The following is a 21,570-nucleotide window of genomic DNA, read 5'->3' as shown; positions in this document are numbered from 1 at the left end:
TGAAGACTGCCATGCTTCTCCTTACTTCTATTCCCTGCCTACACAGGTTTCATTTGGGAAAGAAAGTGTAGAGACCAACGTGCTTTGCATAGGTAAAATTTGCATCCACTGCCCCACCCACTTTGGCCACCAGCCCTGCCCACTATTTGCATGTGGGCCTTGTAAAGTTACCTAGCAGAGAATCTGAGAAAAGATTCCCCAGCCCTGCTTTTCAGAGACCCTAGCCCTTTGTCTGTGAGGTTTTATGTCATGGCCATGCTGAAACTGGTGTTTCAATATAGGGGAAGCCATTTTAGAAACTTCCGGAGGTGTCCACCCAGGGACTTCCTTTTAGAAGATGACCTCAAAGCTGAGCCCAAAACAAAACAAATATGTACTTGCCCTTTGGACCCCTTAAACTGGTGGCTCCTAGTCCACAATACATTGTAAGCAAAGCAGATGTGCTGCTTTTAAGAAAATGGCAAACAGCTTCTTCGTGCTGGCCATCTGTCTCCTGGGATGTCACCTCTGTGGCGAATGTGCAGGTGGGTTCATTTTAAACCGAATGAGTCACTTGAAATGAGACCAGGGTCCAGTAGGCAGATATGCGATCAATAATTTACAAGGGAGGAGAAACATTTCACTCTTGTCAAATGTTTTTTATGTATAGGATCTTTTTCTCTTTTTTTTAATGTAGTTGCCAGAGGAATAACATCTGTTGACCCAACTTTCATTAATTTAAAGAACTGAGGGGTGGTGGCGGCTTCATATAGCCTTCAGTTCACAGTGTAGTTAAATTAAGAAATGCAATATCTCGGTGCACATTTTGACAGATATGATTTAGCGCCTGGCTACTGTTTTATGAGTAGCTTTGATTTGTTGATAATTTTAATGTGCTTTCATTTTTTAAAAATGATACTTGCACTGTATATTTTTGATGTGTATTTATTAAAACATATATATTTATATACCACTATTCATTACAAAAATATCAGAGCTGTTTGCAATTGTACAAAAAGAAGCCTGCTACAAAAAACATGTAAAAAAAAAAGTTGAAACCAGAAATCAGCAAACCGTTGTAGAAAGATGTATTCCTAACTGCCTTCATAAACCTGTGACCAAAGAAAAATTTCAGGAGGCATTTAAACATTGAAACAGAAGGTACCTGTTGAATCACTAGAGGCAGGGTATTCCACAGGACTCAGCTGATGACAAGGAAGGCTGATTTTCCTCTTGTCAAATGAGCCTCTCTGACTCAGAGGACAACTGACTGCATTCCTGCAGACGATCTTGGCGATCAAGTTGGGATATAAGGGTTCGGGTAGTTGCTTAGGTACTTTACCTGTTCAGGGCTTTGCAAATTATTAAAGGAACTTGAACGTGGCTCGGTAGTAGATGGGCAGCCAATGAAAATGTTTTAACAATGGTGCCTCATGATATCCATCAGATGCCCTCTTCAGCAGTCTGGCCGCTGCCTTCTACACCAGCTGGAGTCCTGGGTTCTGGCAGAAGAAAAAACAATTAATATAAATAGATTAAACAAGGAAGAAGAAATTGTGACAGTTCCAATTAACCAGAGGCTGCAGTGTTGTGTTTAGAGTGTTGGACTAAGACCTGGGAGACCAGGGTTCAAATCTCCGATCAGCCGTGAAGCTCACTGGGTGACCTTGGAGTCAGTCACTCAATCTCAGCCTAGCCTAACTCAAAGGGTTGTTGTGCAGATAAAACAAGGGGGAGAACTATGTGTGCGACCTTGAACTCCTTGGAGGAAAGGTGGAATGTAATAATAATAATAATAATAATAATAATAATAATAATAATTTTTTTAAAAAAAATTGCATAGACAAATAATGATGAATGAAAATAAATATAATTATTTCCACATTTGGCATATAAGCCTGAACAGATATTTAAAATGCAATTTGGGATATTTACAGGGAGTTCACCTTAAAAAATGAATACTATTTTGTGTGGTTATTTCAAATTTGGCAGCTGATTCAAACCTTGTTTATGGAATAGATTAGGAATACAGTAAAAAAAAAAATGCATAAAATGTACTTTGATGCTTCCTTTTTCTGCATTTTAGGATGTGCATCCAGTTGCATACTTCAGGCACAATTCAGCCAGAGTTATACATGTTTAAGTCCTGTGGCTTTTGATGGATTTTGATGGGCAAGTTAAACTCTTGCTTGAACTTCTCCCACTGAAATCAGTGGTATGAATGACCACATAACTAGCTGTGTGGCTCATTCCTTAGCTTTGGCAAATAAGTCATAGGTCACAACCGGGTGTTTAATTATTACCTTAGTGAGAGCAGAGAATACAGGGACTGAGGGAGCCTCCTTCAATAGGATTTCTGTATGGCCAACTGCCTTGGATTGTGACAGTTCTGTTTTTTACAGTTCGTATCATGCTTATGATCTGTGCAACCATCCCCTCTGTTTCCGAAATAGGGTTGCCATATTTCAAAAAGTTGTTAAGCTTTTCTTGACAAAGTTCTTGGGTGGGTTTTGTTTTGTTTTTGTTTTGCCAAAGAAGTTGTTGCGGGCTTTTTTGTGAAATCTCAACAACAACAGAAATGAGTTTTTATAGCTGCCACGTGGCCAGATCTTCCTCAAGCGATTTCCACCCAAATGCTCCTTTGGGGTGGAGGTGCTGAATACTGGCTGTGTCTGAAAAATTCCAGACATATGGTAACCCTAAGAAGACAATGCTGTTATACAGCCAATTTGGAGGAGGGCGGGGTGAGAGGGTCTGGTGTAGTATTTTTATCTACCCCATTTCAAGAAGGAAAACACTTCTCTCATAGATAAGCAGTGGAGAACCTCAGGCCTGGATGGGGGCAAATGCAGCCCCCCATGTCTCTCAATTCGGCCCTCAGATTCTTCCCCAGGCTCCACCACTCACCAGCCTTGCCCTTGAGTGTTTCTGCCTGGCTGGAATGTGTCCTTGAATTTCAACCATGCCTTTTGCTTGTCAGAGTGGATGGAGAGAGGAATGCAGTTGAATGCATCCCCCTTTAAAAAGGTAAATCACATATTTTGCTCCACCCACTTTTTCTCTGACTCCACCCACCACTTACATGTGGCCCCTGGAAAGCTGCCTATGAGGGATGCAGCCCCTGAGGCGAAAATATTTCTCCACTCATGGAATGGATGTCACAGGTTTGCATTTTCAACACTCCCCGGTGTTGCAAACTCTCTGCAACCAGAAGGCCAACACTGAAGCAAAGTGGCTGCACTAGAATCTCCCAGCCTGATGGAGTCGCTTTCTACTTGCAGAGCATTTTTGACACATAGGAGCAGTCTGAACTTGTATCTCCAGTCTGCATTCTGAACTAGGTTGGGCTGGTCTTCTTCCACCTCATTTTACTGCACTCAGCCTCAGTAATCCTTACAACACACCTGTAAGCTAGGGTAACATTAATGGTGTTGGCATCCATCTGTCTTGGGACACCTTCAGGGGTAAAGTCAAAACTGTTGAAGAGTTACAGTGCCTGCTGCAGCTATAGACACCAAAATGAGAGAGACATTTTTTTATTGCAGTGGGGCGTCTGGTTTCACTGGTGCAGATGAATCATGGTTTTTCGTCTCTCTGTGCCCTCCCAGCAGCCATTTCTTCTATGGTCATTGCTGTAGATGCACAACCTGACTGTCTGTCTCCAGGCACTGTGTCTGCAAGGGTGGGGTTGATGTAGCCAGCCTTCATGTCACATTTGCAGACATCTTTGTAAAGCAGAGCTGGTCTGCGAACAGGCCTGGTGCCTGAAGACAGGTCCCCATAGAACTCATCCTTGGGGATCCTTGGTTTTGGTCATCACATTCTCCCATATCCTTTTGGAGAGGTGAGCCATTGCCATCGCTGCCTTGCCACTTGTCGAGCTCAGGGTCCATGGAAAGGTTAGACAGGTAGACAAAACTGTCTACCACCTCAAGGGTGTGATCACCAGTGCTGATACCTAGTGTGCTGGCAGTGTCCTGACCCAAGAGGCTGGTCTTTGTCAAGCTGATGGCGAGACCAAACTCGAGGCAGGCTTGGGCAAAACAGTTGATGAGTCTCTGGAAAACTTCCTCAGAGTACACTGTCAGGACTGCATCATCTGCAAACAACATCTCAGTCTGGATTTGAACCCAGGTCTTAGTCTAACACTCTCCCCTGGCACTACACTGGCTGTAATAATGTCTTGCCTACATCCATCCAGGTGAATTTGTGGCTGTGGTGAGATTTGAGTGGTGAACCTCTTGGCTTTTTCTATTTACCAGCAAGTCTCAACCTCAAGAACATCCAAGCATCCAAACAGCCATGGGTTTCAAAAGCCATCAATTGTCCCAGGGACCCTGGGTAGTTATTGTTCCAGTTAATTCTTTTGCTCATTTCGCTCTCTGACCTGTTGCTTCTTTGCAACTTGAAGTTTTTATAAACCAGGATGAGGCGAATGCCATTTTGCCACGCTACAAAAGGTACAACTCTGGGCGGCTGGAAGAAATGGTTCAAGGAAACCTCGAGCGCGAGTGCCAGGAAGAAAGATGCAGCTATGAGGAAGCAAGAGAAGTATTTGAAAATGATGAGAAAACGGTGAGTTCCAGTTGTTGGAATGCAAGATCTAGAACTTCACCATGGGTGTGCAATTGAAAAAAGAACCTGCTATGCAATCTAGAGCTGTTTACAAGGAGTCTTGTGAAATTCTTCATCCTACTGACAGGCAGATTTTTTTTATTTTTTTTTTCTGAGCGGGTTGGACTATTTAACTGAATTTCTCCCAACAGGAGGAGAAATTCTCCCATAGTTTGTTGCAAGTTAGAAAGAGCAGCCCCTCCCAAAATGTGTGTGTGTGAGAAAGGTTCCACTAGTGTGATCTCACTGAATTCAATGGGGCTTTTTAGCAGGTAAGTATGTACAGCAGCCTTAATGTGCTTTACCAAACCTCTTTAGTAAATCCCAGTGAACTCTATGATTCTGTGCCAAGGTATCCAAATTCTGTACTTAGAAAATTTTGTGGCCTACAGACAAAGTAGATGTATGTGAGTCCCCTTATTTTCCACATTCTGTCACTTTTACTTTTTTGCATAATTATTATTTTGCTGGGATAGGGAGTGAGAAGGGCTTGAGCCCTTCATTGGCTTCTGAAAAGCATATTTAGCTGCCAGTTTAGCTTTTGCACTTAGTAGGCACAACACCTCAGACTTTAAAGGATGCCTTAGTTTGGCAGCAATGAGGACTAGAATCCTGGTTTGCTTTTGAAATGAAAATAGAAGCTGACTTCCACAGCAAAAAACATAAGATGTGGGTTCTCTGTGAATGTACTATCCTGATTATTTTCGACTGTAGATGATTAGAAGGAGTTTGTTATGTACTCAGTCATGGGTTAAAGGCATTGACATCACCCTTGTGCATGATTTGAACCCATAAATCGGCGCTCGGTCTGGATCATTATACAAATGTTATATAGATGGCTTATATATGTTACTTGCTTTCCTGCTTTCATTTTCATTTGAATTCAGCTTTACCATATTTCTTGCAGATGGAATTCTGGAAGGTATACCTTGGTAAGTAGGCTTTTTTAAAAAAATGACACTTCAATTGCATTGCAGTACTTTATTCTCAAAATGAAACAGTTGCATTCCAACTGGAATCATGGAAAGGGCCTGTAAATGGAAAATGATTGACTCCTGAGCTTTAGGGCACTCTGTGTGTGGGATGTGTGTGCGCAGGGCCTTGCAGAGCCAGGCAGAGGCCCCGGGCCAGGTAGATAAGGTGCCCCCCCTTTTTTTACCCTGGGGATAACTGAAGTCTTATAAATAAGTAAGTATATAAATATGCTGACCGAGGCCCCCTTTGGAATCAGAGACCCGGGCAAAGTGGCCCATATGGCCCCCCCCCCTGTCTGGACCTAGGTGTGTGTTCGCTTTTAACATACTGTTGTACAGTTGCATGCATAAGGTCTGTCGCTACCATTCTGAAATTCAGACAGAGCAGAACCCGAAAGAAACCAGCATATTGGAAAAAACAATAGAAGAAAACTGGGGGAATCCATTAATTCCTACCTGTAAGATGTTAATTTCCCATCTCTCTCTCCCACCCCCTCCCTTTTTATGGCCCGTTGGTAGAGTCCATGCCAAAGGTTCCTTGTTCAGTCCATGACATCCGCAGGTGGGTCTGAAACTCCAGAGAGAAACTGCAAGGCAGGGTGGACAGCACCGAGCTAAATAGACCCATGATCTGGCTTCGTAGAAAATAGCTTCCTGGATCTAATGCTGTATTTGGATTGGGATAATAATCCTTGATACTGGATTATTGCAGAAATGCACTTTATGTGGGGCTGTGTTGGGACAGGTGTGGAACCTCCAGCTAGTGAAGAATGCAGTGGCAAGACTGCTGATAGGGACAGGCAGCCTTGCAAAAATATTTGTACTGACTGCCCATAAGCTCCTAGACTAGGTTCAAGGCTCTTATGCTGGTCTACAAGCCTTCAACAACTTGGCCTTCCTCTCCCAGCTTCATCTCTGAAATAATGTAGAGAAGCCCTGCATGTTACAGAGGCCTCACTAGCTTCAAATTAGTAGAGACACACTAATGATCCCTCTTGCTGGCAGCTTTTAGGAGCTACAGGTGAAGGCTGAGTGCAAGGTGGGGACTGAAGGTGGATAAACGTCCCCAGAAGAAGAAGCACAATTTGCCCCCCCCCCCCGAGATACTACCCCTACCCTAACACCCCCTCCACCCCGTCTTTTTTGCTTATGCTCTAAAGTACATGATAAAGATGGGTAAATAGCAATGTAACTGTTGGATAATGCAAGTTCCTATTACATTTCCTTCTTCTTTTCCAAGACGGAAACCAGTGTGACTCAAACCCCTGTTTGAACGGAGGTCGGTGTGAAGATGATATCAGTAACTACATATGCTGGTGTCTGGGTGGTTATGAAGGAAGGAACTGTGAATTAGGTATGTTAAGAGGGAGTCTGTCTCTGTTGCACAATGCCATAAATCAAGAGGGTGTTAAGCAACCAACCATTGTCGAGTATGGTAGTGTGTCAAAGGCCCTATCTGCACTGCACTTTTAAAGCTGTATGGCACCACTTTAAGCAGCCAGGGCTACCCCCAAAGAATTCTGGGAGCTGTAGTCTGTTAAGGGTGCTGAGAGTGGTTGGGAAACCCCTATACCCCTTCAAAGCTACAGTTGTCAGAGTGGTTTAACAATCAAATCCTCTTCCCAGAGAGCTGTGAAGGGATGAAGGAGGACTTTGGGGACAAGCTTTGAGGGGAGGGGGAGGGGTCTTTTGGGCAAGGCATAAAAGGGGTTGTGGTTGGCAATGGGGTGAGATGTTTGGTGGGGTTGGCGAGCAACATGAGCAGCAATGGCAGGCCCTAGTAGAAACATAAATGCTGAAGTCATTTTGTAAGTTTTCCTGTGTGAACCATCCCTTAATGTTGATCAGTGATGGGACTTCTTCATTGTCTCCATGTTCTCCACCCTCCACAGCCCTCTTCTGCTCTTAACCCATGATTAAATTTGATTCCCTTTACCCCATTGCAATCAGATGCTACTTGCTCCACAAAGAATGGAGGTTGCAAACAGTTTTGTAAGAATGGCCCAGGAGGGAAAGCATCCTGTTCCTGTGCTTCTGGCTATAGGCTTCAGGATGATCAGAGGAGCTGTGAGCCAACAGGTAAGTCTCCTTTTTGTTACAGCTTTATTAAAGTTTTGAGCTGTAAATCTCCCACACACTCTACATATTTAATATTTCAGGCCTCTGTTCCTGTCATGGACACATGTTCCACCAAAATAAAATAAAAATGCACATTCTTTCTATTTGATGTATTTAAGATTGGGTGGAATGGGTGCTGTCCAATAAGTGCTTGCTACCTTCACACTAGAACATACACTCATCTGTTTCATCACCTCTAGTGGGCTGTGGCTGTTCTATTTTTAAAACCTGTAAGGCATGAACTAGATTTGTCCCATCAACCTTCCCATTTGACCCACAAGGGCATTTTGGCAAAGCTACACCCACCTACCTTTCCTGTGGGATAGGGCAGCGTTAGGCAAGAATATCTTTGCAGGCACAGGACATGCAAAGCCCCTTGTGGAGTGTGGGGAGGCGGAATCTCCATAGGGCTGCAAGCCTCTTCCTCCAAAACAGTCCTTCCAAAACTTGGCCTAGCCTCCAGTTCCGAATCCCAGTTCCTGGCTTCCATATGGCTACCGTATGGTTCTCCTCCAGCATCCAGCCACTAGAGCACATCAGATTGGGGAAGACTGCTTGATGGAAAAGGCTGCTCGAAGAAACCTTTGCCCTGAGCTACCAGAAGTCAGCCAAAATAACTAATCCATGCCTACTGAGTACAGTGTCAAAACCAGCAAGTCATTACTAAGCAAGAGGCATTTGTCTGCAATGCTGTTGTGGGCCAGAGTCCCCTCTGTCAGAGGCAGGGGTGTTGTCTTCTTCTTATTTTGTTTCCCCCAGTGCCCTTCCCATGCGGAAAGGTCACAGCTCAAGAGGCAGTAAAGAAGCTCACCCGCTCAATGCCAAATACATTTGACGACTGGTTGCTCACCAACACTACGGATGACCTTGAGGAGGAGTCAGGAGACAATGCCACCCAGGTTGTTTCCAAAATAGGAGCCAGAATTCGAGTGGTTGGTGGCATGGACAGCAAGAAAGGGGAGATTCCTTGGCAGGTACTGTAGTTATCATGGTTGCTTTGTCATCTGGGGGTGCCTAACCTTGCAACTTCTTGTTCTTGTTCGCCATTAGGAAATTACAAAAAGCCAGTGTGGTTCCTTCCAGATGTTGCTGTGCTGCAACTCCCATCATCCTTCACCATTGGAATGCTTCCTTGGGGCTGATGGGAATTGTAGTCCACCAACGTCTGGAGGGCACCATGTTGGCCATACCTGCTGTAATGAACACTGGGCTTTAACTAATGTAGGAGGAGGGAAGCAACTCCTACAGCTAACCTTTCTCACTCTGAAACAAACCTGTCATCCACTCAGCACAGCTGAAATCAAGGAAAAGTTACTCATCAAATGTACAAACTCATTCCTTTTCTCTGTTCCACTCCTTAGTTTAGGGCCACAGTAAGATGGATTAGTCCTTGAGGTGACACAAAGCTCTTTGTTATATTTAAGGTGTCAGCGAGTGTCTGAAATTCAATTACTGTTGACATTTGCAAGGGAGAAAGGACAATTCCAGACACATTTTGTGAATGTCCCCAAGTCACATGAAGTCAGATATTGGCCTGTGGGCAAGGGACTGCCCACCTCTGAACTAGAAGCAGATGTTTCTTGCAGAGACTAGATATTGTATGGACGATGTACAAAATGCTGTTCATTTGTGCACATTCCACAAGTCCTGTTTGAGAATGTGCATATTTGCCAGGCAATGTGTACCCTTCTCATGGGCACATTCTCCATGAGGCACAGTGAATGTGTAGAACAGGTGGTTGATATGCACATCAACCACCCAACTCACATGATAACATACATAGATCTATAGGTATTTTCCCTTTCGCAGGGTGCCAGCGATCACATCCTGGTAACTATCAAGAGAGGCAAGCATCTCTCTGTTCAGGGGCACTCACACAATGTAGCTATGGTCAAAATCACTTCTGCATGTACAGTTTCCATAGCCTTCTGGATTGGACCAATGGTGTTCTGTTTCCCAGGGTGCCCAAACCATAGCACATATGTCCCAGTAACGTAGACAACAGACATGCTGTACACACAGTTCTGCAAGCCCCCTACTCATAGTCCTGTTCTTTGCTGTCAGGCAACCTTCACCTTCCCTTTGAAAATGAGTCTCGCCCAAAGTTGAGTAGGTCTCCAGGCTGGTTATATAAATTTCCCATGGTCTAGTCCAGCCTTCTCTGCATGCAGGTTTATATCCTCAACGAAGAGCAGAAAGGATTCTGTGGAGGCTCAATCGTCAATGAAAGATGGATCGTCACTGCAGCCCACTGCCTTGAGTATGTGCCCCACACTGTTGTGGCAGGTAGGTCACGGAGTAATGTTTGTGTGAGTGCTGTGTTCCTCCTTGCCACATTTTTGCCAGAGCAGGGACGGGGAACCTCAGGGGTATTTTCAGAAACAAGGAGGCAGGAAGAGAACAATCCAAGCTGAGTCCAGGTTTTTGGTCTGGAAAATACCTGTGGTTCTTCCCACCGTTCCTCTGCGTCCAACTAGCCCATGACATCAAACATGAAGGCAAGCAGATGGGGGGGGTGCTGGCTGAGGTTGGGGGGGGGCAGTGCCCCTATGTGCTCTAATGGATCAGCCCCCTCTTCCATCATTATTATTATTATTATTATTATTATTATTACTTTAAAAGGATGCTTTGGCTCTTTATCAGGTGAGCATAACGTCAACATCGATGACGGCACTGAACAGCGTCGCCGGGTGATCAGAACAGTCCCCCACCCAACCTACAACGCTAGCAACAAGTACCACAATGACATTGCCCTTCTTGAGCTGGACTCGCCGCTGGAGTTCAACCAGTATGCCGTTCCCATTTGCATTGCGGACAAAGAGTTCACAAACAGCCTGCTCAAGCACAGCATCGGCACTGTGAGTGGCTGGGGGAAGCTGGCGTTCCAAGGAAGGCTGGCTAGCATCCTACAAGTTCTCAAAGTGAAATACATTGACCGGCCAACCTGCCTAAGGAGCACCAGGTACCCCATCTTGCCCAACATGTTCTGTGCTGGCTACTCAGATGAAGAGAAGGATACATGCCAAGGGGACAGCGGGGGCCCTTACACTGCAGACATTGAAGGCACCTGGTTCCTAACGGGGATAACCAGCTGGGGGGAGGAGTGTGCGAAAAAGGGCAAATATGGCGTCTACACCAGAGTTTCAAAATACATTAAGTGGATAAAAGACATGACAAGTTTGAATGCAAATTAACCCAGAGTTGTGATAGGGGAAGAAGTTTTGAAAATCCTTTTAGATTTGCATTTCTCCAAATTTTCCAAAGCAGTTATCTCCAGCCAAAAGTACCTGTGCAGTAGGGTAATATATGCATGGAAATGGCAAATATATATTCAAGAAAATAACATTTTAAAAAACAAGAGCATTTGGTGAAATCAGCATTAAAATGCTGGTGGATTTTCATAAGGAATCCCTGCCCCCAGAGAGGCTGCAAATTAGAGGTGTGGAAAACTTTATTTTAAGATTGGGAATAAATGAGAAACCGGGAGAAATTGAAAATGACTGATTTGCCCATCCTTGCCGAAATGTATTCCAAAGAAACATATGATTGTGGGAAGGGGGCAACACACACCCCTTCCCCCCTCCCAAGAACTCCCCCTCCCAAGCCCCCGTTTTTAAAAAAAATAGTTTCACAAAACTGAGCACACATCTTTTAGAAAAGCGTTTACAAAGGAATTGCTACCTAGAGGTAGTGTTGGGCAATGGGTAGAATATTTGGCTTGGCTTACTAAAACTAATGTTAATTATCACGACTGTGGGAATTTCAAACAAGCCACATCCCTACCTGTGGTGTTTAAGAGTAAAACACAAGATTTTAAATGTATTGTGGAAAATTAGCACAGCGGGTGCATTAGAATGCAATCAGCATTCAGTGTGTTTATTATGAAACTGCAAATAAAATGCAATGTAAAAAGCTCCTCTGTTGTTAATTCAAGCAGCATAAAACTCCACACAAAATGAAAATGTCTCGTATATATATATTTTATTTAACAATGTTTATAATTCTTTTTAAATATAGATTTAACACATTTTTACAAGTACATTTACAGTATAATTTCTAGGCAGGGCAGAAACCCTTCTGGTTTAGTTTTGATATACATTTTACAGCTCAAGTGGTAAACCTGGCTACTCTTAAGGTGTCGTCAAAGATTTGTGCAAATTTTTCCAAAGTCCTAAGAGTACAATCCTAAATGTGTCTACTCAGAAATAAGCCCAGCGGATCTTATTCCCAGGTCAGTGGGTGCAGGTTGTAGCTTAAGACTGTACATTCAGGCTTGCAGAACTAGCCAGCTTCATAAATAAAATAGTGCACAATTCAGAACTAGAAAGATACAATTAAAAGGCCAAGGTGTGTTGTGGTTGCCAAGACAAAGTATTTAGGTGTGGAGGTTTGGGGGGGAGGGTTTGAAAAGTGATCTCCACAGCATGACTGGCTTCTATATGGCAGTAATCTACAGTAAAGAGTAAAGAAAAAAGGAACCCATTTTATATCTAACTAGTAACTAATGTAACTTTGGATGGTGCTTTATAGAATATCTGTTAAAACGGTCCATTTGGAATTCTCACAAGGGGCCCGCATATTCTAGAATCCTGCCATTGATTCTACAGCGTTGTCTTCTTGCAGAGTGGTGAACAAGCCAACAAATGGCACTGAACAGAACAATAGAATTGCAGAGTCAGAAGGAACCCAAACCACCACCTAGTCCAGTGTTTCCCAAACTTGGGTCTCTAGCTGTTTCTCCCCTCGCCCCCAATCGTCCCTGACCACTGGTCCTGCTAGCCACGGATGATGGGAGTTGTAGTCTAAAAACAGCTGGGGACACAAGTTTGAAAAATACTGATCTAGTCCAACTGCCTGCAATGCAGGAATTGCAGCTAAAGAATCCCTGAAAGATGGCCATCTAACCTCTGTTTAAAAAACTCCAGTGAAGGAGACTCAGCCACCTAATATATCACACAGTAAGTATTAGCATTAGAGGTGACTATGAAATGGATGGTTGGAGGAGAGAAACTATCCCTGCCCCCAATACACACATTACCAGTGTTTTTCGAACTTATGTCCCCAGCTGTTGTTGGACTACAACACCCATCATTCCTAGCTAGCACAACCAGTAATCAGGGATGGTGGGAGTTGTAATCCAACAATGACTGGGGACCCAAGTTTGAGAAACACTGCATGATTAGGCTGATGAAATGTGTGCTAATGCACTGTGGCAGTACAAGCTTGGAATCTGTGGTTCAGAAAGCCAAGTCTGATTTTTAAAAAAATGTGTTTCTCCCCTTCACATTGTGGTGCATAAGAAATAATAATAATATTAACTGCAGCTTACCGAGACTGTATCAGTTCTTGTTTGCAGGCATGCAACCAAACACCTGTCTTGAGCCGTTGTGAGTAGTGAGGTCACAACACCTACCCTGTGTTTATTGTTCCCATATGAAATTTGAATTACACACATTACGTAGAACTACCTGTATGGACACATGAATGCTAAGGGCAGAGATAGAATGAAGAAGCACAACAGGAAATAAATTATGTAAACTTCATTTTAAAAAGAATGAAAGAGAGGGGACATACTCTATCTCTCCTCCATTCCAGCATCACGTCATTCTCAATAACAATGCTGAAGAGTACAGTCTTAGCACAAAGAAGAACATTGCTTTTTTAGTGCAAACAGGGACACTGAACTCAGTTATGGCACGTGTGTTCCCCCCAAAAATCACAATGTAAACTTGGACACTTACTAGATCACCCAGGAACTCCAGGGAACCCAGTGGGAGTTCTGACAATCTTGAGTTGTCAAATATGATCTTGAACCACATCCTACAGATACCCTGGGCTCTGGATCAGAACCTTAGTGCAAAAGGAGACTCCACTCCTTCGCAACAGTATTGCATCATCCAGCCTATTGGAAACAGCTTATTGTGACTATGTGGTCTAGACCCAACTGAACATAGGAAAGTGCAGCCAACCGCAGTGACATGTGGCTGGGAAACACATCTTCAAGAGGAAGCATCAGGCATCTTAATAAAGGCAAAAGAAACCACCCAATTAGTTATTAAATGTAGTTCAATGGATGCCATGGAGAGGACGGGGAAAGTCCACTTCATTTGAAAACAAAATGGTACCCTATTTTCCATTGGTGGAAGGAGGTGGGAATTAAATATGCAAAAAAACAAAAATGACTTCTACTGATGGCCGTGGGGAATGTTGATGGAGCTGTGATGTGCTGCAGATGTTGATGGATGACAGATAGAGAGGTGGATCTCCAGCCATGGGTAAGTCCTCCCTCTTGAACAACCACTTCAAATCGCCACTGCAGCATTCAAACATGACATGATATGAGTTCTCCCTTTAAATTCAGGGGGAGCTTAGCTTTCTCGTCTTATACACGGCAGCGTCTATAAAGCAACAAAGAGCAACATTAGCATTAGGAGGAGTGTATTCCAAGAATACATAGGTTCTCACGACCATGCTGCTTATAACTCCTCCATTCCCGAAAGCACAAGGCAGCGTAGGACACTTATGGAAAGGAACAAGCTGGCCAGAGGTAGGCTGCCTTCTGTTCCGAAAGCCAGCAAGAACAAACAAATAAGAGAAAACTCAGTTCAACAACTTTGCATTCCACGGACAAGTCACAAATCATTAAGGCTACATAGACACGCAACTTAAAGTGCATAAAGAGTGCAATCCAGTGCATTTAAATAGCTTTGCAATTTGACTGGTTGAGGTTCTGCTACAATTCCTTTCCCCGAACAATCCCCCACCCAGCCCCTCGATAATTGCAAAATGTTATCCAGCACACTTGTGAAAAGTGGAAATAAACCCATAGTCATCTCCAGCTGCTCAGGGCAGACCCAGCACAATTAATGGACCTACGTTCATCATGTCCATTCATTTCAATGGGTCTACACTGAGTAGAACTGGTGTTGGGTGCAACCCCTCCCCTAACCGAATTCCAAACCACCAAACACCAGCTAAAAGGCAAGTTCACTTTGTTAACACAAAGCTATTGGCCAAGATCCTCCCAAAAAACAAAACTCTTATCAGAGATTTAATAAACTGGCACCAAACTGGCCTATTAACAGCTGTCAGTTCCCAGAGGGAACAGACCTAATATTCCCACTGAGATGCCATCAAGCTGGTCATACTTTCTTTCTGAGGTGCCTTAAATTCTGGACATATCTTACAATGTATTTGTCAAGGTTACAGGCCCTGGTTTACGAATTGCAGCCCATCAGGTGTTAGCTCAACTTTTTCTCTTTTGGCGCTTCTAGGCAAGACTAGGCAATCTGCAGCGTTTGTGCATTCTTTGGCATAAAAGATAATAAGGTGGGATTCATTTCGAACCATGACCGTTTAAGTGAGAACTAGGACTTTGAGATGCCAGGGCACAAAGACATGGAAGCATGGAATTAACGCAGCGTGCAAAAATTCATTTGAAAGCAGAATAGACAAGTTAACGGGGGGTGGGGGGAGATCTCTTATTAAAAGTGCTACTTCTTGGTTGAATATGATATAAAGGATGGAATATAAAGCACGTGGACATGAGAGACTGCTTTACAGCAGGTAAGGAACCAGCCACATTTTGGCCAGCAGAACAAGCCATTTGCTTTTTATTATATTCCCACCTTTTCCTCAAGGAGCTTAAGGTGCTGTGTGTGCTTCTCCCTCTCCCCTTTTTATGCTTACAACAACCCTGTAAGGTAGGCTAGGAGGCCACCCAGCGAGCTTCATGGCTGAGTGGGGATTTAAACCCTGGCCTCCAAGGTCCCAGTGTGATACTCTTACCATGACACACCAGGCTAGCTTACTGTGTCTACTATGAGCCAACTGAGCCCAATTTATTCTTCCCTGCTTAGAGTTGTATCCAAGCAAATTGTTATGGCTTGTTTCACTCCAAACAAAGCATTTAGATCAGTCCTTCCTCAAACTTGGGTCTCCAGCTGTTGGTGAACTACAACTCCTTTCATCCCTAGCTAGCAGGACCAGTAGTCAGGGACGATGGGAGTCCAACGACAGCTGGAGACCTAAGTTTGAAAAGCACTGGTTTAGCTCACCAATCCTACTTTGCATGAGCGAATGGAATCATGGTTCTTTGGTTCAGGTGTAATGGCAAGCCAGCAATTGTGTCTTGTTTCCCCCACATGCTAGTGGGGAAGAGTGGAGCTGGTAAGATTTGCTTGTGATTGGTAAACTGTGGGTTATGGCTTACTTTGATGTGTAGACACTGCCCATATATCTATATAACCAGCATTGCCTGCTCTGACCGGCTCCCTATGGTCTCAGGCAGAAGTCTTTCATATTACATATTACCTAATCCTTTAAAGAGGAGATCCCAGGAATTTAACTTGAACGTAGGAAAATCTCAGATAAAGAAGTCTTAGGTGGATTGGTTTGGATTCAAGGCTATACCATAGTTTAGCATTACAAGAATGAACTGCAGTGAACCTTGCAAATCTCTCTCCTCTGTCTGCCCTCAACCCCAGGATAGTAACAAGGTGAAGTTTGGAAACTTTTTCTTCCATTTTAGATTTTAAAAAAAGATTTGACCATGTCATCTACATGCAGACAAACAGTGATTAATCCTAATTATGGGTTAGTTGAAACTAGTCAACATCAAACCATGGTTTATGAAGCTGGCTTGCTTTGACTAACTATAATTAAGATAAACACAGTTTAGGATTTGTGTGAACCACTAAACAGTGGTTAATTTAAAATGGAAGTGAAGACTTTGGGTCTCCTCTTCCTCAGGGTCATGCTGGAAGTGAGGGGAAGTCCTTGCTCTCCTAATGCTAAACAATTGTTTAGGTTTACGTCCTAATGCAACCATTATCTCCTGGCTTTTATCTGCACTTTATCCTCTCCCAGTGTAAAAAACAATAATTTGACAAATGAACCCTTGTTTCAAAAGAGACAGTGTGCCCAGTGACAACAAAAGCCCCTGAATCGTAAGAGGAAAAGAACTGGGGAGTAAACAAAAGGTATCCCATTAGAAACAAAGGTTCCGGACAAGAGGTGAAGGATTTCAGATATGCCTCTCTGTTGAATGTCACTCCCATTCCGAGACCCACAGGTCTCTGCCTCCACCCATCCTCTGTCACTTGATATTAATATCAGCACTGGATCAAATATATTTTTTCTACTCAGAAAGAAGAAAATAACCTGCAATTAACCGAGTGCAGAGGAATGTGTAGCCATTACTGGAGCATGGATGAAAAGTCCAGCCTTTCTACATAGAATCGGGTTTTTCACACAGAATCTTAGCTGAATGTATTAGCTGTCATTTTGAATGAGCCAGCATGTTCCTAGTCCTTATTATTTGCAGAGGAAAATGTGTGTGTGCAGGTTCTGCACACTAGAGGGCTTGAACAGCCCTCTCATGAACCAGGGAACAAGTGTGCCCTGGTGGTTAGTTGTTAAGTGATTACATGTTCGCCTGGATTAGATGTTAAGTCTCCTGCCTTTAGCACTTATTACCACTATTATTATTATTATTATTTATTATTATTATTAGGCAGTTCCATATTTGCAAGAAGTAAAATCAAAGTAAGCAAATGAAAAGGAGAGGGGAAAGATTGTATCATACTACTGATAACTTTTCGAAGCAATTCAGATAATTGATTTTTCTCCCCTGCTCAGCATAATTCAAAAAAACTGTGGCGAAAGCCAGGATCTCCTCTAAGCAAGCAGCCAATGCAAAGCAGCCAGTGCCTCCAAACTCCTGCAGATTCCAGTTCCAAAGCAGTTCAGAGTGAGATACATATATATATAAATATATGCTCATCATCACAGGATACCTGCATCCCGGGCATGGCGAACACGACAGTCCCCGAGAATGATTTGCAAACTGTTGATGGGCACCCAACCTTCTGTTCTTCGGTTGAGGTTTTTGACCAGCCTTTTAAGATGATAAAAGAAAAGAAAAAATATGCATTAGAAAGGTGTACAAGAAAACAAATGTTTGCATATCTATACACAGCACGCAGGACGACCAAACTAAAGCACAGTTTTATGGCACCTTAAAGGCTAACTCATTATTATGGCATGAGCTTTCGTGGATTTACATTCTTAGGCTCATGAAAGACAAGGCAGTCAATGGCTATGAGCCATGATGGTGTTGTGCTACCACCAGTGTTAGAGGAAGCGTGCCTCCGAATACCAGCTACCACAGTGCACAAGTGGGGAGAAGACCAAGATACTCATGTCCTCTTTGCTGACTACTTATTCGGGCACCTGGTTGGCCACTGTGAGGTCAGGAATCTGGCTTAGATGAGCCTTTGGCCTTGCTCTTCTTATGTTCATAAGACTAGAGCCCAGATCTATAAGGCAAAGGCCATAGCTCAATGGTAGAGCACTTGGAGGCATGCAAAAGATCCCAGGTTCACTCCTTGATATCTCCAGGTAGCGCTGGAAATTTGGGGGAGACAACAGTGAGCTCTAGGTCCAACTCAGTTTCCTATGGAGTGGGATATCAGTTGCCAAGGAGGTGGGTGGAGTATGTAAAGCACAGAGTTAAATGTCAACAGCATGTTACAGTCTGTGGCAATCCAGTTAGAGCCACCAGGTGTCAAGGAGATAAAGAACTACACAACTTTTAGAAGACATCTGAAAGCAGCCCTGTACAGTGGACGCTCGGATTGCGAACATGATCAGTGCGGGAAGCACGTTTGCAACCTGCAGCGCCGCGCGTGCGCATGCGCGGGTTGTGGTTCGGGGCTTCTGTGCATGTGCAAAGTGTGATTTAGCGCTTCTGCGCCGAAACCTGGAAGTAACCAGTTCCTGTACTTCCGGGTTCAGTGCAGTGTGCAACCCAAAATCACGCAACCCAAAGCGTCTGTAACCCGAGGTATGACTGTATTGGGAAGTTTTTAATGTTTGACATTTTATTACTATTTTTAATACATGCTGGAAGCCGCCCAGAGCAGCTGGGGAAAATTATTATTATTATAAGTGTGCAGAGTGTAGACAATAACTGGTGAAAGAGCAATAATCTTTCAGCACTGCTGAGTAGTTTAACGATGGTAGTGAAACAGGAAGCTGTTCTCTCTATTCAAAGCCACTTAAGCTCAAATTATATTGCCATTTTCATCACCAATGCTAAGTTTAATTGCTGAAGGTTTGCTTAGCACAGCACTGAGCTGGCTGAATTCTCACAGGCTGTGCTTTTGAATTCTATTCCTATTTAACTCCAGTCTCTCATCTATCTATCTACCTACTATCTACGAATGTATGATATGTGTGTGTGTGTGTGTGTGTGTGTGTGTTTGTGCGTTGTGAGTAGATTCAACCAACCTCTTGCACTTGGAACTGGGTGTGGAGAGGTGAATGGGACACAGCTGTGGGCAGCCTGAGGAAGGACCCTCTGCCCTGTGTAGATTTTCGTAATATTTTGTCCAGGTTTTCTGTTGCTGCTTCAATTTCCTGTACACAAGAAATTGTGTACAGGAATATATTTTAAATATAGGAATTAAACAACCAAATAATCAATAAAAGTATGTATTTGGCAAATGAGGAACACACCATGAAGCGGCCTGTAGTCTAATAAAGCTAATAAAATTTGTTAGTCTCAAAAACAATTACAGTATTTTTTGCTCTATAAGACTCACTTTTTCCCTCCTAAAAAGTAAGGGGAAATGTGTGTGCGTCTTATGGAGCGAATGAAGGCTGCGCAGCTATCCCAGAAGCCAGAACAGCAAGAGGGATTGCTGCTTTCACTGCGCAGCGATCCTTCTCGCTGTTCTGGCCTCCGAGATTCAGAATATTTTTTTTCTTGTTTTCCTCCTCCAAAAACTAGGTGCGTCTTGTGGTCTGGTGCATCTTATAGAGCGAAAAATACGGTAGTTTCTTTTAAAAATAACATTTGTTAGTTGTGGCTGGCGCCCATTGGGATTGGTATGGTGTAAGGCTGGAGTCCAACAGCAGGTGGTGCCAGAGCCAAGGACTGTCTGAGCCAACTAATTCTGGTTTTGTCCCCATCACTTTCTCTGCTGAATTCTAAAGGGGCAACACTGAGACTCAACAGGGAGAAGCTGAATAGCAATGCCATCCCTGAGCTGGTTGTAAGGAGCAAAGAATGCAGGGGGGAGGCTGGCTGAGGGCAGGCCGAGGTTGGTGGGGCAGTGCCCCATTTGCCACAGTGGACCAGCTTTTCCTGTTTGTCAGTCTTTAAAGGGCGACGAGACTCCTTGTTGGTTTTGCAGCAACACAGGCGGACATGGCTACACCTCTGAAAGAAGTACCTACATATTACCAGATTCAAGAGATTGCAGCTCCCTCTTCACTTCTCATTGTTTGTGTGTTGAAGCTATTTCTATACTGCCTTTCATGTAAGAATCACAAAGCAGTGTACCAAAGTTCAATGAAATCACACCGAAACGAAACTCCAGAATAAATAAAACAGCAGCCAACATAAAGCCAAAACAAACACACTGGGCTGTGTCTGGCATTCTCTGTCTGCTATTGGGGAGTGAGTTTCAGTGCTGGTATCGCAGAGGAATCCAGTGTGACAGCTGCACTAGCAGAAACTCATTGCACCACAGATTGTGTGATCTATTTTGCAACAAAGTTATCGGAAATGTGCTTGTGTGTTCTCTTGGGCAACAACATTCCACTGGGACAAAACATTTTGCCAGCGGAACAAGCTTACAGCTGAGTGAATTTAACTTAGTGCTGCGTTAGATACAACCAATTAAGTTATCATGGGCAACAGGTATCAACATCCAGAAAGGCCTGAGAGAATAAATGAGTTTTAGCAGGTGCCAGAATGCCATCAATGTCAACACCTGCCTTAATTGTTGCTGCTACTCCTTGCTGAAAAAGAAGATCTGGGGTGCTCACCATTGTCCTTCTCCATCTTCATGCAATAGTTGAATCACATCCCCATTTTTCACTAGCAAGTCTTCTGAATCGCTCATCTTGCAGTCTGCCAGAGCTTTATATTTTCCTGGGGACTGAGACATCAGGAACAAAGATATGGCTTATTTCCAGAGAGCAGTGCCAGCCTCCCAGGATGCCAAACCTCCCCTTACAAAAAAATAAATAAATAAAGACTCTCACACACTGCAAATCTATTTAGAGCAAGGCCACATCTGCACTATGTGTTTAAAGCACTATGATATCATAACTTCCTGCAAGGAATCCTGGGAACTGTAGTTCATTAAGGGTGCTGAGAGCTCTTAGGAGGCCCTTATTTCCTGCACAAAGGTACAATTTCCCTTGGAAAGAGGTGTTTGTTGTTATTATTCAATAACAGGGAGTAGCAGCAGTACTGGGCCCAATGTCTCATGCTCTACAGAGTAGCTTCAGAAATGCACAGTTCCCAGTAACATACCATTCACCTGAAATGAATCTGGTATGTGTCTTCTGCAAAGTTGTGTGTCTGTGTCAGGTACAGTGGTACCTCGCAAGACGAATGCCTCGCAAGACGAAAAACTCGCAAGACGAAAGAGTTTTTCGTTTTTTGAGTTGCTTCGCAAAACGAATTTCCCTATGGGCTTGCTTCGCAAGACGAAAAACGAAAACGTCTTGCAAGTTTGTTTCCTTTTTCTTAAAACCATTAATACCCAGGGTGCATTGCTTGAAGAGGTGCAGTTGCGACTTGACTTCGAGGAGCAACTCATAGCACGCGGTGTGGTAGCCTTTTTTGAGGTTTTTGAAGACTTTGGCGATTTTGAAGACTTTGGGAAACCGTGCTTCGCAAGACGAAAACTTCGCAAGATGAAAAAACTCGCAGAACGAATTAATTTCGTCTTGCGAGGCACCACTGTACTAAATCTGCTATTCAAGTCATTCTTAGATAAATTGTTATAACTGGTGTGTGTGTGTGTGTGTGTGTGTGTGTGTGTTAGTTGTTGTTTTTTAAAAAATCAATTACAAACGGATTTGA

General features: G+C 43.5%; 2 protein-coding genes across 5 annotated transcripts in view; one reads left to right on the top strand and one right to left on the bottom strand.

Moving 5' to 3' along the window:
- F9 (coagulation factor IX) overlaps window positions 1-11,599 on the top strand; it is a 35,112-nt gene extending 23,513 nt beyond the window's left edge. The window contains exons 10-16 of the mRNA XM_080989499.1: window positions 4,391-4,554; window positions 5,501-5,525; window positions 6,808-6,921; window positions 7,518-7,646; window positions 8,445-8,659; window positions 9,857-9,971; window positions 10,329-11,599. Of these exons, the coding sequence (XP_080845625.1) occupies window positions 4,391-4,554; window positions 5,501-5,525; window positions 6,808-6,921; window positions 7,518-7,646; window positions 8,445-8,659; window positions 9,857-9,971; window positions 10,329-10,879 (1,313 nt within the window). The 3' untranslated portion in view covers window positions 10,880-11,599. The remainder of the gene's footprint in view (window positions 1-4,390; window positions 4,555-5,500; window positions 5,526-6,807; window positions 6,922-7,517; window positions 7,647-8,444; window positions 8,660-9,856; window positions 9,972-10,328) is intronic.
- A 488-nt stretch (window positions 11,600-12,087) lies between these two features.
- The window catches only part of MCF2 (MCF.2 cell line derived transforming sequence), a 77,596-nt gene continuing 68,113 nt past the window's right edge, over window positions 12,088-21,570 (bottom strand). For all 4 annotated transcript variants that reach the window (XM_080990061.1, XM_080990060.1, XM_080990063.1 and 1 more), the window contains 3 exons: window positions 20,523-20,635; window positions 17,483-17,583; window positions 12,088-14,083 (listed from right to left, as the gene is read on the bottom strand). In XM_080990061.1, coding sequence (XP_080846187.1) covers window positions 14,043-14,083; window positions 17,483-17,583; window positions 20,523-20,635 — 255 coding nt within the window. In that variant the 3' untranslated portion in view covers window positions 12,088-14,042. The remainder of the gene's footprint in view (window positions 14,084-17,482; window positions 17,584-20,522; window positions 20,636-21,570) is intronic.

The sequence above is a fragment of the Podarcis pityusensis genome, assembly GCF_964106645.2.
Source record: "Podarcis pityusensis genome assembly, chromosome: Z".
Taxonomy (NCBI): domain Eukaryota; kingdom Metazoa; phylum Chordata; class Lepidosauria; order Squamata; family Lacertidae; genus Podarcis; species Podarcis pityusensis.
Note: the sequence above shows the minus strand (reverse complement) of the source record. Positions and strands in the feature narration are given on the sequence as shown.